Below are 17,088 nucleotides of genomic sequence, written 5' to 3' on the forward strand. Positions count from 1 at the left end.
AAGGAAAGGAAAGGAAAGGAAAGGAAAGGAAAGGAAAGGAAAGGAAAGGAAAAAGAAAAGATAAAACTTTTGGAAAAAGGCACAAATTTAAGACCATAACACAATCATGATCCATCTTCCTGCTTTCATTCAGTTTGCATTTATAATACCTAGGAAAACATGCTATTGTTTCTCATGGAGATAGTGGAAACCATGACACAATACATTTGCCCTAAACATCCCAAGTAATTTGCAAATACTAGCTGCACAATGTTTGACCTATTCACTCAAGGGAAGTTCAGACTGATAAACTCGGGTTTGCTTAGTTAAGGATTAATTTAAATACCTCAGTCTGGGCTCAGGATTATTTAACTTAAGGGCTTAGTATACTTTTCACATTCTTTTTGCAGGCTCCAATAAAATGCTTGTTGAATAAATATACCAAGTGGCAACAAAATTATCATGTAACTGGAATTTTTTTCCGAGCAGTAAAACCAAGGAAGAAGAAAGGAAATAGAATAGAGTTTATTTGAAAATATTGCTAGTCCTGACTATCCAGTAAATTGTGGGTTTATTTTTCCTGCATCTTTTCAGAGGAAAATATATAATAAAATTTGGATCTATGTAGTGTGTTTAACTATTTTGTTACTCTGTGAAGCTTGTATTTTTTTCAGTTTTATTGAGATATAATTAACATACAAATTGTGTAAGTTTAAGGTATACAACATGTTGATTTGATACATTTATATATTGCAAAATGATTACCACTATAGCATTAGCTAACATCTCCATCCCATCACGTAATTACCATTTCTTTTTTTGTGTGAGGACATTTAAGATCTACTTTCTTGGCAACATTCAGGCATTGAATGCAGTATTATTAGCTATTAGCTAATAAGTTAGCTAACAAGTTCACCAGAACTTGTTAATATTAAAACTGGAAGTTTGTATTCTAAGAAGTTTAAATGTTATATCAAGTGGAGGCAACACTATAAATTAGATTCTCTCCCTCTCCCTCTCTCTCATCTAACATTGGGCTTAGAATGACATTATCCAGTGCTCAAATTGCCTAGAGAGAATCTAAAGGTGGTCAGATTTAAGGAAATCAGAGAATCTGAGCCCAGAGCCCCTGGACGAGGCATGTTTACAGTGTATCCCAGGCCACTGAGCTACCATTCCCATTGCAGAAGCCAAGTTCATGCTTTCCAAGGGTTACATCAGTCTGCTGTCTCTATTGTAGTCCACACTCCAATGTCTCCCATAGTAGTAAAACCAAGTTTCATCCCTCTAGCTCCACCCTGTATTTTTTTTTAAGATTTTATTTATTTATTTGACAGACAGAGATCACAAGTAGGCAGAGAGACAGGCAGAGAGAGAGGAGGAAGCAGGCTCCCTGCTGAGCAGAGAGCCCGATGAGGGGCTCGATCCCAGGACTCTGGGATCATGACCCGAGCTGAAGGCACAGGCTTTAACCCACTGAACATCCAGGCGCCCCTCCACCCCATATTTATCAGGCAGGTACACATGCTGGCAATGCCTTTTCTTATTCCTGTAACCCAAGGAGGACATGCCCACCCCCATCTTGGGATGCCCCTAATACAGCCTCTCCACATGAATTGTGGCTTCCTTTCCTTAAAAACTATTCATTCATTCATTCATTCATTCATTCATTCAAAAAATGCTTATTGAGTACATACTATGTGTGTGTGCCAAGCACTGGTATAGGCTTTAAGGATCTAGCAGTAAGCAAGACTGGTAAGTTCCCCACCTTCATGGAATTTACATTCTCTTAGAAGAAGACAGACATGGGGTGCCTGGGTGGATCAGTTGTTAAGTGTCTGCCTTCAGCTCAGGTCTATGATCCCAGGGTCCTGGGATCGAGCCCCACATCAGGCTCCCTGCTCTGCAGGAAGCCTCTTCTCCCTCTCCCACTCCCCTTGCTTGTGTTCCTGCTCTTGTTGTCTCTCTCTCTGTCAAATAAATAAATAAAATCTTAAAAGAAGAAGAAGAAGAAGACAGACAATGAGTTAAAAAAATAAATAAATAAAATACATTCAGGTAACAAGAAGTGCTATGAAGACAATAAAGCAAGGTAAAGGCATAAGGCATGACCAGGCAGGAAGGAGAATTTGTCTTCTCAGGGTACTCAGGAAGAACCAGGCAGAGAGGATCCTGGAGCAGGACCTGAGTGACTGCAAGCATCTGGGCTCATAAAAGGTCTTAAGGACAAAAGCTAGGAGGCAGGAATGTTCCCTCTATATTCTAAAGAGGGAAAAGCCTGTGTGGCAGGCAGAGAACAAGGGACAGGGGGTGCAAGATGGGGCCCAGCAAAGGGTAGTTCATAAGCTTTCTCAACAGCAATGCAAAGCCATAGAAAGGTTTTTAGGAACAATATGATCTAATTTGCATTTTCAATTAGCAGGGATAAGCCATCTCACTGGCTGACATCATTTTCCAAGTTATAGTTTGCTAAGCTAACTCTTCCAACACTATTTCCTCCAAGGAATGTGTGCAGAAATTCCCAGCTTCCTAGGTTGAAGCATTAATGGTTGAAGAGTTGATTTCCTCCTGCAGGTATGGGTTCTGAGTTCAGAACCCACACCTGCAGAACTCAGAACTCAGAACCTGAGTTCAAACATCTAGTCTCCATAGATCTATCTCAATCTCTGTACCTCTATAGCATGTATTGCTGTTCAGATCTACTTTATTTAAAGTGTAAAACAGCCCAGTATACAAAGAAAAGAACAGAATAATAATGTGAGTTATAATAGAGAAAAAAGCTTTATGTCATATACACACAGATGGCAGGCAGCACGCTGATCACCAGGAAACTACCGCATTAGCAATCCAATCTCAGGCTGCTTCTGGGCTTGAGAGGCTTGAACCATCCCTGACTTTCTTAGCACTATATTCTGAGGGATGGTTTTGGTGGGGGAGGGTGGCAATGTTACTTTAACCACATAAAAAGGTTCTCGGGCAGTTTTTGATTTTTTAAAATCTCAATTAGGAAAGACTTATAATTTTTTTTTTTACATATGGAGTAAATTCCGCCTCCCCCCCAACCCCTCCCATCTACTCCCAGGGGAATATCACTCAGGCACAGAGAAAGCACAGACTATTGAGAAAATGATCCAATGTAACATTTTGTGTTGTTTATTTTTATTCTCTAGTAGAAAGAAACTTTTTTGTTTTACTAATGGATGGTAAGTTATATTCCTTTCCCAGGCAGAATAAAATAGTTCTGTCCTTTGGCTTCAAGGACATTTTTTTTTAATATTTTATTTATTTATTTGACAGACAGAGATCACAAGTAGGCAGAGAGGCAGGAAGAGAGAGAGGAGGAAGCAGGCTCCCTGCTGAGCAGAGAGCCCGATGCGGGGCTCGATCCCAGAACCCTGGGATCATGACCTGAGCCGAAGGCAGAGGCTTTAACCCACTGAGCCACCCAGGCACCCCAGTTTCAAGGACATTTAAATAGAATACAACATGGGCTTTAAACTGAGAAATAATATATTTTCTCCATAAACCTCTCTGGTTGACCTAAAACTAATTCTGAGGACCATAGAATCCAGAACAGTTGAAGAAGATCAAGTAGGAAAAAAAATCAAAATCCCTAAGGTCTTTCTGAAAGAGGAGAAAATCCAGTGCAGGAGAGGAGCCAGCAGAGGGAGGGAGAGCTGAGAAAAGAGACCTGAGCAGCCAGAGTCAGCAGGAAGACACTTATTATCATAGTAAAAACAATAATAAAATATCTTAAAAGCTGTGCTTTAAAATGTTGTCAAGGAGTTTGTTGAAGAAGGAAGAAAATTGTAAATACAGTGTCCTTTTTTAATATACATATTAAATGATAGACTACTGTGATTTATTATGAAGGCTTAGGTGGCTTCTTCATTCTTATTTTAATAGCTTTTTAAATCTAAGAGATAAAGACATGGGGTTTGATGACATCTGTTTTGTGCTTGCCAACTCACCTCACAAACAGGGGCATAGGTGTCATTCTGCACAGGAAAAAAGAAAAGTGAAATTACTTAAAATCCTTAAGTCTGTAAATAATTTTAATGACACTTTTTCAAATTAATTTCTTGCCCCACCATTGACAAATAACCAATAAAAACAATCAAAATCAAGGAGCGCAGAGCTGGGCCTTCAGTCCAGGCAAGCCACTGTATGAACAGCTATAAAAATTATGTTTGCAGGGAGCCATTGGTTAAGCAACAGACTCCTGAACTTGGCTCAGGTCATGATCTCAGCATTGTGAGATGGAGCCCATGTTGGGCTTAAATTTTCCCTCTCCCCTTCTGTTTGCATCTCCAGAAAAATGATGCAGTTTGATGTCTACTAGAAAATCCCAGTTGACCAAGAGGTGATCTGCGGTGGACGGAGTAAGAAAATGAAGAGGTGTTGGCAGATGCCCAGTGGAGACAGAAGCTGACATGGAAACCACCAACAGCTCTGGCTAGCAAAGGTGCCCCTGCCCCTGTCTGGACCGGCTGCTCTGGTGCCGACTGTACTGCCTGGACTGTCGCCAGCATCAGATGGTCCTTCCCACTCAGTAACCTGGCAAGTGCTGTCTGAGCACCTGCTGTGTGCCTCTCACGGTGTTCTGAGAAACAGACAGTGGGAACAAGAAAGAGAGACCCCTTCTGATGGGCTTACAGGTCAGAGCAAAAGACAACAAACACAGACCAAAGGATGATTTCCATTGGAATCCATAAAAAATGGCACCAAAGAAAGGTAAAATAATTCTTAAATGTGTTATAGTTCCCAAATCCAGAAAATGCCCACTCCACTTTTTGGTAACTCCCATTTTATGGGGCACATAGTCACGAATGTGAGAGTAAGCCTAAGCCTGTTCCAGAGACCTGAGCACAAGACCATACAAGAAAAGCTATGAGCACCATTTGGAAGGAGAAGTTAATGTCCTTATTTAAATCTCAACGATAGAGTTTCACTTGTTAATAGGAAACAATATTAGGATTACCCCAAATCACCATGATTCAACCTCAGACCTGAACAACCTGAACAAAGGAATCCACTCTTAAAAGACAAAATTCTTATTCACTATATCAGAGTAATAACAGTGTATCAGGCACAATACAAGAGGGAGATTCTATTATTATCCTAACGTATTGAGGGGGAAAGTAAAGTACCAAGAGGTGAAGTTCCTTAACCGGTTACACACTAAGTGGCAAAGCTGGGATTAATTAAAAATTAAAAATAAAGCATTTGGGGATGTATTTTCTATATAGCATGGAGTAAACAAAGGGGTTTGTGACCTCTGGATTAGAATGCTGCCATGTTACCTACAGAGAAATTCCCAGCACCACCTAGGGCATTGCTGGCCAAAGTGTCATTCAGGAACTACAAGCATCACATCACCTGGGAGCTTGTTTACAAGTACAGAATCTCGTGTCCCGCCCCAGGTCTTCAGAATCAGAATGAGCATTTTATCAAGATCCTTAGATAACTGAACTTCAACATTTGAGAAGCACAAGACTAGGGAATTTGACAAGTGCCTGACATTCTACTAAAAGGCCATTATAGTTTAGAGCAATTATGGGTATTCCTGTGTTCCACAGTTTGCATTCACTTCCTCGGGTCTCCAGTTGCATTAATAGCATTTATCTCAATTTTTCCACATTATTATGTATCAGTCAGGCTATCATACTTTTCCTTTAGAGTCATGCAAACTCCGTGAAAGCCAATGGAAATTCAAATGGGAATCCTCTTAGATAACTTTTCTCTGGAAAGTGATATTAGTACCAAAACAAAAATATAATTAATACTTACACATTTTAAAGCACAGTTTTCCTGCTCTACAGAGTTCCAGAAATGACATCCTTGGATGCACTGCAAGAGACATAATAAGAGAAAATGGTGACTAGAGAAGGGTGACTTTTTCTTGCCACCTGATTAGTGCCACATAGTAACAAAATGTATCTACCCAGGAACCTGTGGACCTTTGCAATCCTAAGCAGACTTCTCCTATTTCCAGGCAGAGTAGGGCTTGGGGTGACTCACTGCAAGGCAGCGGCGTTGCTGAGCAGAGGTGGCATGGGCAGGCCTAGAACCCAGAGATCACCCAAACTTCAAGGAGTACCCCGTCCCCTGGGTAGCTGGCAGCAGAGAAAGTCCTGGATACCATGGCATCGAGCATATCATGGGTCCTGGCCATGTCCTCGCACAACAAGCAAAACTCAAAACTGGGGACTCAACCAGAAGGCAGCATACCAAAACCGGAAGAAGTCCACAGTTGGAGAAGTGTGTTCATTTTGAGTCACTACACAGTAGTTGAGTAAGTGGATACAGGTGCAAACCAGTAATAAAACCATAAATGTAATTGTTAGGAGAAACACTGGAGACCATCTCATCCAACCCTCTGAGACAACAGGTAATAAAACGAAGTCTCAGAAATATTAAGTAATTTGCCCCAAGCCACACAGCCAAGTAGAATCAAAATCATGGAGTTGGCTTAGTCCTGTGTGTTCCTTCTTCCTAGACACGCTGTGCCTGGGTTCATTTTTTGAATATTCTGTAATTTAGACTTCTTGCTATTTTCAGTTGAACTTCCTCCATCAAGGACAAAGAAATGAGACTCTACTTAGGAATTATTCTTATTGTAATAAAACCTGACCACGGTCCCATTCTTATCAAGGCAAACACTATAAACTTCCTGACAGTGGAAGTGCTTACTCACCGGTTCACTCAGATTGTACGGCGCGCCAACGTCAAGCTGCCGGCCCTGAAGTGAAGAAGGAGATCAGAAACACCAGCTATCAATCTTGTGTCCAGTACAACTACCATAGCTTTTTTTTTAAAAAAAAAAAAAAAAAAGCTTCCTGGAATAGTGTTTTCTAACTATAAAGTACAATGTTTTAAAGTCATTAAATCAGTCATGAAATCTGGTAAAATGTCAATGCACATTATAAGATGGAATGCCTGAGAATTCTGCAGAAATTATCAAGGCAGAGCAGGGGGGCCGTAAGGAGTGGTTAGGGACCATGGACATATTCTCTCACACTGTATGAAGTAAGCCTGTGACTTTAGTCAATTCATCAAGTCAAAGGATTCGGGGGTTAAAGATGAATTATGGTCAGGTTTTGTTTTTTTTTAAGCAGTCTAAGAATAGTGAAAAAATATAAATTCAGAATTTCACATATAGTAAAACATCAGATTACTCTGGTTTTTTTCTCATATTTTCATAAATTTTAAAAACTTTTTGTGCTGGAAGAATATAAAAGAAATAGGAACGAAGGGGGGAAAATCTTATAAATTGTCCATCCTCTCCCGGTTGTTACGTGAGTAGAGTCCTTGATAAACTGAAAGGCTTACAAAGGATGACAATATTGGGTCTATGATGATCAGGTATGTGTCAATAGTGTTCTATGGATAGATCTAATTGTCAGCATCCCTCACTGACTGACTTAGTAATATGAGTAGAAGATAACTAAGTGAATACTCCTAGTACCTCTAATTGGTACTGCTTGGAATATCCCCTGAAAAGTTGCAGGATTTGAAACATTGAATTGAAGAGATGATTAATCCAGCCAGGAGCATGCCGTCTGACCTTGGCTGACCCAGCACTATAAGCAAGATGTGTTCCAGGAGATAATAGAAAATCCAAAGGAGCCCTGGAGGTGTTTAGTTTCATTTTTGTTTTTTAAGATTTACTTATTTATTTCAGAGAGAGAGGGCACAAGCAAGCAGAGGAAGGCACAGAGGGAAAGAATCTTGATGCATACTCCCCACCCAGCAGGGAGCCTGGTGCAGGGCGTGGGGCTGGATCCTATGACCCATGAGATCATGATTCTTGAGATCAGGACCCAAGTGGAAACCAAGAGACAGATGCTTAACCGACTGAGCCATCCAGGCACGCCCCACTCCAGGTGGTTGAAGCCTCTCTTGAGGGCTTCTGAATAGCCCTTGCTTTTCAGAAGGAAGAGAAGATCCGTTGAACACTAAGTTCACTGAGCATTCTCTCCCCTTCAAGGTAAGAGCCATTCATTTCGGCCTTCACTCTGTACTTGGAACAGTCCAGAGGGATAAAAGGTCTTCAATAAGTACATACATAAGGAATAAACCCATGAACTCAAAATGGCCTATTACATAGGAATGCTCCAGAAGCCCTGTCTCTTGAAAGCCTTCTCCAATGGCCTTGCACTCTGGGGTTTCACTTAGGAAGTAATCAGTCACAGGAACCAAAGAACCAAAGTTGCTTTTTCCCCTGCCATTTGATGTGGGAATGAAGATTGCTCTTGCCTCCATTCCCTAATTACATTTGTAGAGAAAGAAGGATGCTTCATGTGTTTTGATTTTTGATAAGAAATACTCAGAGAGTCAGAACTGAATCTTTTAGATTAATTTTGCAGCCATGGGCATAATAATTCTTTGTTTCCAGGATTTCATTCAAAAAAAAAGCTTTTGATTCCCCTTTATATGATTGAACCACAATCATATACAATGAGGTCTAAGAGGGAATTTGCAACTAAATTTTTTCAGATCCCTTCAAAAATCCGTTAGCTCACAAAAACAAAAGAGAGGTTGCTGGGTAGTTTCTGCATTTCATTTTGAACAGCGGGCCAACAGAGCTGTTTCTTGGTGACCATAAAGTCACATTGTAACAGTCCTGAGTCCTTTCATTGGCAGCTCTCAAGACTAAATTTAACGGGCTGAAGAGAGAGCCACCACAGGGCCTTGAGCAAGGTAGCTTCAGGAGTCAGGTCTATGGGTGATGAAGAAGATACTGTCAACCGTCGTCCTCAACATTATTAGAGCTACCATTCAGCGAGTGATCCTATGTTCCGACAGGTTACCAGCTGTTTTACACTAAATCTTATTCAACCTCTCAACGGCACTAGTAGGTATGTATTATTACTAACCCCTTTGTACAGCTGAGACCCAGGGAGGTTTAGTGAATGGCTCAAGAGTTAAAATGTAAAGAAGTCTGAGAGTTGTCTCCAGACCCTGTTCTCTTAACCAAAGTACGATGCTCCCTATGATCTGCACCAAATCCACAGTCCTCCCTTTGCAGTGAGACTCCTCCTCAGTTTACCGTAGCACCACCTCCTCCAATGAGCTGCTTGAAACCCACAATCCCAGGCCTGGATCCTAAATCTTCTTAACCATTTCTGCCACTTGGCACAAGTTTGTCTCTCCCCCCGCCCACCTCAGCCGGAACTGCTTTCATTTCTTTACTTCCTACCCTAGGAAATGAAACAGAGCAGTATGGTCTGCATTTTAGTCCCATATAGGACGCTTGCGCCTGATGTGACATTGAAGTATTCTCATCTGACACATAAGTAAGATAGTATTTAGTGCATAAAGTTCTGTGAGGATTCAACTAAATAATGTACTATTAGAGTACAGTGCCAAGCACTGGGGATCTATTAGTAATATGAGGTGCAAACAACTTTCCCAAACTTATCTCTGCTGAGTGATGCAATAATCTCTTCAGATATATTTCTTGATGAGCATGAGAGCACTGGTTTATCCCACCTTTGCCGACTATGAATGTTTTTATCTTTGCCAATTTGATGAAAGCAAAGTCAGTCATTCTGCAATTCTGTGAGGCTGCATACTTATCAATAGGTGTTAGCCATTTCTGCTTTTTATTTTGTGAAGTAGGGCTTCATGTTCTAAACTTGTTTTATTTTTCTTTAAGATTTTGTTTATTTGACAGAGAGAGTGAGAGTGTACAAGCAGGGGGACCATCAGAAGGAGAGGGAGAAGCAGACTCCCCGCTGAGCAGGGAGCCAGTGAGGGGGTGAAGGCAGCCGCTTAACCAACTGAGCCATCCAGGTGCCCCTAAACTTAATTTAAATACTTTTTTATATATAAGGTTTGGTTAAAATTCTGTTCATCCCATGTAATATTTTTCCCATTTTGGGGGCTTTTTCTTGTGCTCTGTTTATTGTCCAATATTTTAAGTTTCTAAGTAGTTAAATTATTTATAATTTCTTGTAGGGATTCTGTATTTTTGAAACAGTCTTCTTAAGGCATTGCCACTCCAAGACTGTAGAAATATTCACTTCTAATTTATTCCAACGTATCTATGGGGTGAAGTCTTATTTCGTTTTGTTTTGTTTCTGTTGTTTTATCTAAATCGCAGTATTTTTAACAACTCCTGGAATATATGTGAATCTGATAGTATTGTTAAGGAGTTAGGTTTTTTAAAATTTGCCTGAACTTTAAAAAAAAAAAACTTTATTTTTGGGGTGCCTGGGTGGCTCAGTCGGTTAAGCGTTCAACTCTTGGTTTTGATTCAGGTCATGATCTCAGGGTCATGAGACTGAGCTCTCCATTAGGTTCTGCACTCAGTGGGGAGTTTGCTTCCCTCTCTCTCTCTCACCCTCTGCCCCTCTGCCCCTCCTGCTCTTTCTCTCTCAAATAAATAAATAAAATCTTTTTTTAAAAAAAAACATGTGCTCGCTTCGGCAGCACATATACTAAAAAAACAGACTTCATTGTCAGACCCCACACAGGCATAGCCACCCTCATTATCCACATCAGTCACCAGAATGGTAGTTTTTACCAAGGATAGATCTACGTGGACACAATAATAATCCCCTGAAGTCCGTAGTTTACCTTAGGGCTCACTCACAGTTGTATATTCTGTGGGTTTGGACAAATGTATACTGACATGTATCCATCGTGATATTGTACAGAGTATTTTCACCGTTTCTAACAATCCTCTGTGCTCTCCCTATGCATCTCCCCACCACATACAAACCTGCTCCTGGCAACCACTGATCTATCTCTTCATCATCTCCATCGTTGTGCCTTTCCTAAAATGTCATGTGTTTGGACTCATCCAGTATGGGGTCTTTTCAGGTCAGCTTTTTCACTTAGTATATGTCTTTAAGGTTCACTCCATGTCTACTTATGGCTCGAAAGCTCATGTCTTTTCAGCTCTGAATAATAGTTCACTGTCTGGATGTGCCACAGTTTACTTATTCACTCACCTACTGAAGGAAGGTGTTATTATTTTTTTTTAAGATTTTATTTATTTGACAGAGAGAAATCACAAGTAGGCAGAGAGGCAGGCAGAGAGAGAGGAGGAAGCAGGCTCCCCGCGGAGCAGAGAGCCCGATGCGGGGCTCGATCCCAGGACCCTGAGATCATGACCCGAGCCGAAGGCAGAGGCTTTAACCCACTGAGCCACCCAGGCGCCCCGGAAGGTGTTATTTTTTATGGTAAACAAACAGCCCCACTGTGGTTGGAACTGCCGTCTTTGTCATATTCCACACTTCCTTCTGTGCACAGCTTCCCTCCCACCCTGTATTCCCTCTTACTGATCTGCCCACCCCTACGCCAGTAAAAGCTATGCTAATTCCTGGATATTTTGTGGCATTTTTGGATTCTGGTTCTGTTCTATTATCTTGGTATAAAGTTATATATAGATATACAAGAAAGATATTGATGCTTGTTCTTTTTTAAATTTCATTTATTTATTTTTAAAGGTTTTTATTTATTTATTTGACAGAGAGATCACAAGTAGGCAGAGAGGCAGGCAGAGAGAGAGGAGGAAGCAGGCTTCCTGCCAAGCAGAGAGCCCAGGACCCTGAGATCATGACCTGAGCCGAAGGCAGAAGCTTAACCCACTGAGCCACCCAGGTGCCCCTTGTTCTTTTTTTTAAAAAACAGGATAACCTCTGAACTCTAGTTTCTAATGCCTTGCATTGAATTGAACTGATGCTTCTAACAGAACATTTCTCAACTCTAGTTCCTGAGTCGTTGGGACTTGCTACTCACAAAAAAAAAAAAAAAAAAAAAAAGGTTTTATTGCTGAAGAAGATCAGAAAATTATGATTAAACAAAGCCATTAATATGCTGCTGTGCCCTGTGAATCTACACAAAGCTGGCAAGAAGCATTCCCACAAACTATTTGACTGTTGATGTCATTTGTCTCTTTTTCACGAAGGCTGCCACCATACTAGTGTTCTGAAGAACCTTCATTCTTTTTTGTTCTCTGCAGCACAGGCACATATAACTCAAAAATATTAAGTCAGTTACTACATTCAACTAATACCTACAGATCCCTCAAATGATATAAATTGTTCATGCTCAGCATAGAACTATGATCTGTGTACATTAGGACAGCAGTTCTAAACTTTCCTTTGTATAAGACTCTGTGTTTCTTTTTAAAAAGTAAAGATGCCTCAGGGTCAAGAACCACCCAGTGAAATCAAAGATGACCTTCGCAGCGAACGTCCGGGCTTCAAAGAATGGCACACATGAAGAATGCGAACAATATCATAAACTCGAGCACTTTACATATGCTTTCCCTTGATCCATGGCTATATCCACTGTTCATTGACCTAGCTTTTGTCCCTCCAGGCCCTGTGTGGGAGGCCCAGATGGAGAACATTGATGAGAGGCGCTCGGCAAATTGGCAGACCATGTCTGTCCCAGTGGCCACCACATCGGCAGGGCCTGTGTCTGTGGGTGGTGAGCGGAAGGCAGTGCAACAAAGGAACAGAATGTCTGCTCCTACTGCCTGAAACCCAGGAGCCCACACAAAGATAAGACAAAACTAAACATAACTAAAAAATGAAACAAAATAAAACGGAGACTACAGTAATGGAAACAACCAACATCAGCTTTGACAGTAAGGGGAAACTAACAAATTATGGTGGACATTTATAGGATGGGAATATTTTAAATATACTGAAGATCCCATTTCCATAAAAACGTCAGGGTGTAGGAAAAACTTACAAAGTCATGTTAGGTGAAAAAGACAGATGCACAACTGTATGTAAAATTATATACATATTTGAAGAGAAAATGCATTTTTCTTTTTCTTCTCTACTTCTATATCTCATAAATATTTTGCAGCGAATATATATTCTAATCAGGGAAATTTTTAAATTATTCAATAAAGAATACAAATGGGGCGCCTGGGTGGCTCAGTGGGTTGAGCCTCTGCCTTTGGCTCGGGTCATGGTCTCAGGATTCTGGGATCGAGCCCCACAGCCAGCTCTCTGCTCAGCGGGGAGCCTGCTTCCCCCCTCCTCTCTCTCTGCCTGCCTCTCTGCCTACTTGTGGTCTCTGTCAAATTTAAAAAAAAAAAAAAAGAATACATATTATAGTCTTATTTTTCCATGTTTAAGTTTGGATTATGACTCTCAAAGCCTAATGCATACAATCCCACCTTAATGGCAATAAGGTCTTCAACAGTGATTTATATAAAATACCAAACTTTTTAAAAAACCGCTACTATCCATAGAAAGCTTAAGTAGGGGCACCTGGGTGGCTCAGTGGGTTAAAGCCTCTGCCTTCGGCTCAGGTCATGATCTCAGGGTCCTGGGATAGAGCCCCCGCATCGGGCTCTCTGCTCAGCAGGGAGCCTGCTTCCCCCCCCACCTCTCTCTCTGTCTGCCTCTCTGCCTACTTGTGATCTCTGTCTGTAAAACAAATAAATAAAATCTTTAAAAAAAAAAAAAAGAAAAGAAAAGAAAGAAAGCTTAACTAGTGTTTTAATCTGTAATTTAAATTAAGCCAGAAGAGTGTAACACAGATAATTAGCCCTTTTATCCGCCCGGGACTTCTACCCCCAACACTTTAGCATAACAAGGAGTACTTTTATTATTGGAAAAAGTAGGACTATAAGTAGCTCATAAGCTATCAAGCTATTTCCTTTGTCTCTAGATAAGAAGAGTACATCTTTCCGTGGGCTAGAAAATATATATATATATATTTTTTTTTTTACAATTGATTCAGGGGCTATTTGAAGCACAACCACGTCCCAATAACTGAAAGATATGGAACATTTTATAGGGGAAGAATATCCAGAAAACTCATTATTGAAAAAAAAATTACAAATGCACAGGTAGAAGTAAAGGAACTTAAAAACAAGTCTTGCTTTTCAAATAAAACGTTGTTTTATCTGCATCTGCTCCCTTGGGCATCCACCTCCCCATACAGCCCTCCATCCCCACCATAAATGCTACTGCCGTCTGCAACTAGGAGGTATGGCCCTATGGCCAACCCTATTTCTTGCTTCAAGAAAAACAAATGGTTTGGAAATAGACAAGTTTAAATTGATATTTTAAAAACGTGCACAGTTTACCGCATGTAAGCCTCTTTAAGCCAATTCCTATGCCCCCTCCCCCACAGGGAAAAAAAGAAATCTATGAGCAGATAACTTAAAGAAATAAAATAGCCCTCCCTAACTTCTGTAATTAAAAACATTCCTAACTTATTTTGGGGAGAAAAAAAATCTTTCTTGCGGTGCTACCACATCTCATGAGAAAATCATCCACTCATTTTTAACAAGCTGAATTCTACACAATCCAGTTCCTGCAAAGAGAAATATTAGAGCAGCAGAACTTACCAGGTTAGTTACACATGACTTTAGGCAGTAGTTTAAAACTGTACAATGTACCAGAGAAATCCATATGCCGCCAAGAGTCGCAACACTGACAAGTTTCAGAATCAGCCAGCGAATGTTCTTCATTACTTCACCGATGGCGATTTTTAGATGACCATTCTTCTCATTTTCTCCATCCCACTGTATCAAGTTCTTTTAAGTTTCTGTTGAAAGAGTGGCTGGTGGAGGTTGGAGTTTTGGGTGTATTTTTTTTTTTTTTTTTGACATGTGAGAATATCTTTGCCTTTTAAAATAACATTTAAACCATTTACTCTAGACCTTTAAATCCTAGATACCGTGTAATAGTCACATAAGAGCTATTTCATACTGAGTTTCCTTTTACTCAGAAAGCATCTAAAGGTTAGATCCTAGCAGTGAGCTTCGCATGGGAAGTAAACGATGTAGAAAAGGCAAAGTGCATTTCAGCAAGCTTGTGACACTTGGCACCGCCTGAAACTGGAGCTCTTCGGACCGTCCACAGCTTCACTTCTCTGGGCTTGGTTCAGCTCAGCAGGCAACTGGGTTTTTGACCATCTCTGCTGTAGCAGACAGTGGCACCATTATAATGAAGACCCATCCGAAAAACAGTCAAACGATGCTGCAGAGGGGAAAAACAGAACCCTTTGAGACCAATACATCTTTCAAAATTAAAAAGCAAACAAAGCCGAAATTAATAGACAAATACTCCAAGGGTACGTTACAGACAAGGAAGTTTGCTAGAGTACTTTGAGAACTTTGCTACATATTAACCAATATACCGCCTTATCAAGTCTATTGAGACAGAGAGCTGAAACTAGGCACCACAGACCTGAGACATGCGCAAGCGTAGCTGTCTGGAAAAGGAAATATTGTACAAATTTCAATTAGCCTTGCATCCAGATAAAGTTAAGGATTTGAAATCTGCAAGTTACAGAAGTGAGTCATTCTGGAGAGCTACTTTTTAGGTGGCTGAGGATTAACTCTTTCAGGCCAGATAGTTTTGTGTTGGTGTCCTTTTTTATGACTTAAGTATCAAATAAACTTCCATGTGGTCTTAAATAAATTATACTAATGGAACTTCAGCTTTCCTTATTGGAATGAGGTCTCATGTGAGCAATACAGGCATGAGTTTTTTGTGTGTTTTGTTTTGTTTTCTGAGCTGAGCATCTTCTAGCAAATGTTAACGAAACTGGTGTACAACATAAAGACAAATGGTATCGACCCCAAAATCGACCCCTAAAGCTTGGTTTCATGAAAAACTTTCCCCTTGTCCACCTAATCTTTGCTCATTTTCTGTATTTTTAGGATTGTAGGTTAAAGAATAGACAACTCTCCAATTTCTCGGTCAGAGGAATATGGCCATCTTTCTACAAAATATACATTTAAATCAGAGAATAAATGACCTAGCCTACAGGATGAAATTTATCTCCTTTGTTGTGCTACCAATGTCTTTTGCCTTTTTGGCACAAATAATGTATATAACTTCACTAACAAAATGGACTGCTAAGCACTTTCTTGTTGTAGCTTTATTGGTGGAATGTGAAAAAGAAATATCCTTCCAATTTCAAGATATTGTGCTGTTTCTGCTTTTTGGAATTTAACTGGCACATAGTTGCACTCATGAAAAATGCACTGTGTTCTAAGATATTGTTACGGAATTAATTATATCAAAAAATTGGAAACAACCTAACAGACCAATAATATAATACTGGGCCAATGAATTCATGCATTTCCTCCTCATGGTTTCTCCACATGGGCTTGTTTGGACTTCTTCCCAGCATGATGGTCTTCAGGTGATTGGAGAACTTATATGGTGGCTTCAAGCTTTGGAGGAAGTGTTCCAGTGTTAAGCTTAGTCATTGTCCTTAATGACTGAGTTTGAGAAATCACAGTTACTTTTGTTGCATTTTGTTGGTTGCCAGAGTCACAAAACTGCCCTGACTCGAGGACAGGGAAACAGGCCCCACCTCTGGATGTGAAAATAGCAAGGTCTGAGAAGAACAGGTAGGATGGAAGAGACTGTTGCACTACCTTTGGAAATTTCTAATCTGCCACCAAAGAGGCAGTCATCATTTGCATGGTTCTAAAAGGCAGAATTTTTTTTTAAAGATTTTATTTATTCATTTGACAGACAGAGATCACAAGTAGGCAGAGAGGCAGACAGAGAGCAAAAGGAGGAAGCAGGCTCCCTGCTGAGCAGAGAGCCCGTTGAGGGGATCCATCCCAGGACCCTGAGATCATGACCTGAGCCGAAGGCAGAGGCTTTAACCCACTGAGCCACCCAGGCGCCCCAAGGCAGAAATTTTATAATTTTTTTTTAAGTAACCTCTACCCCAACATGAGGCTCGAACTCACAACCCCAAGATCAAAAAGTCACATGCTCTATACCCACTAAGCCAGCCAGGCACCCCTGAAAGGCAGAAATCTTAGTTACCATAGTTTCATTAAATAACACCAGACCTCAAACAATACAATTCAAAGATTAATTACCATGATATATTAACTGTGAGGAATTTCATTAAGAACAAACTTCTCTGCTATTTCTTTATCAGAATGAGCTTTACAATTCATTAGCAACAGTATAGATTGGATATGATCAAATATATCTAAGATTATAGTTATTGAAAATACAGAATGTACATCCTCAGACTCAGTTGAACTCCATCAGTATCATATAACTCCAGGAAAATGAAACTTTATAGTCATCAAAACGAGCCCCAAACAACGCCCTTTTGTACTAGCAGACTAAAGAGGGGCCGTGC

At 40.4% G+C, this 17,088-nt stretch overlaps 1 protein-coding gene across 1 annotated transcript in view; it reads right to left on the bottom strand.

Moving 5' to 3' along the window:
* LOC111147671 (ROS proto-oncogene 1, receptor tyrosine kinase) overlaps positions 1–14,434 on the bottom strand; it is a 123,896-nt gene extending 109,462 nt beyond the window's left edge. Inside the window, 3 exon segments of the mRNA XM_022503877.1 lie at positions 5,770–5,829; positions 6,677–6,721; positions 14,312–14,434. Coding sequence (XP_022359585.1) covers positions 5,770–5,829; positions 6,677–6,721; positions 14,312–14,434 — 228 coding nt within the window.
* Positions 14,435–17,088: the final 2,654 nt, after the last annotated feature.

The sequence above is a fragment of the Enhydra lutris genome, unplaced genomic scaffold, assembly GCF_002288905.1.
Source record: "Enhydra lutris kenyoni isolate GAN:26980312 unplaced genomic scaffold, ASM228890v2 scaffoldscaffold17, whole genome shotgun sequence".
Taxonomy (NCBI): Eukaryota; Metazoa; Chordata; class Mammalia; order Carnivora; family Mustelidae; genus Enhydra; species Enhydra lutris.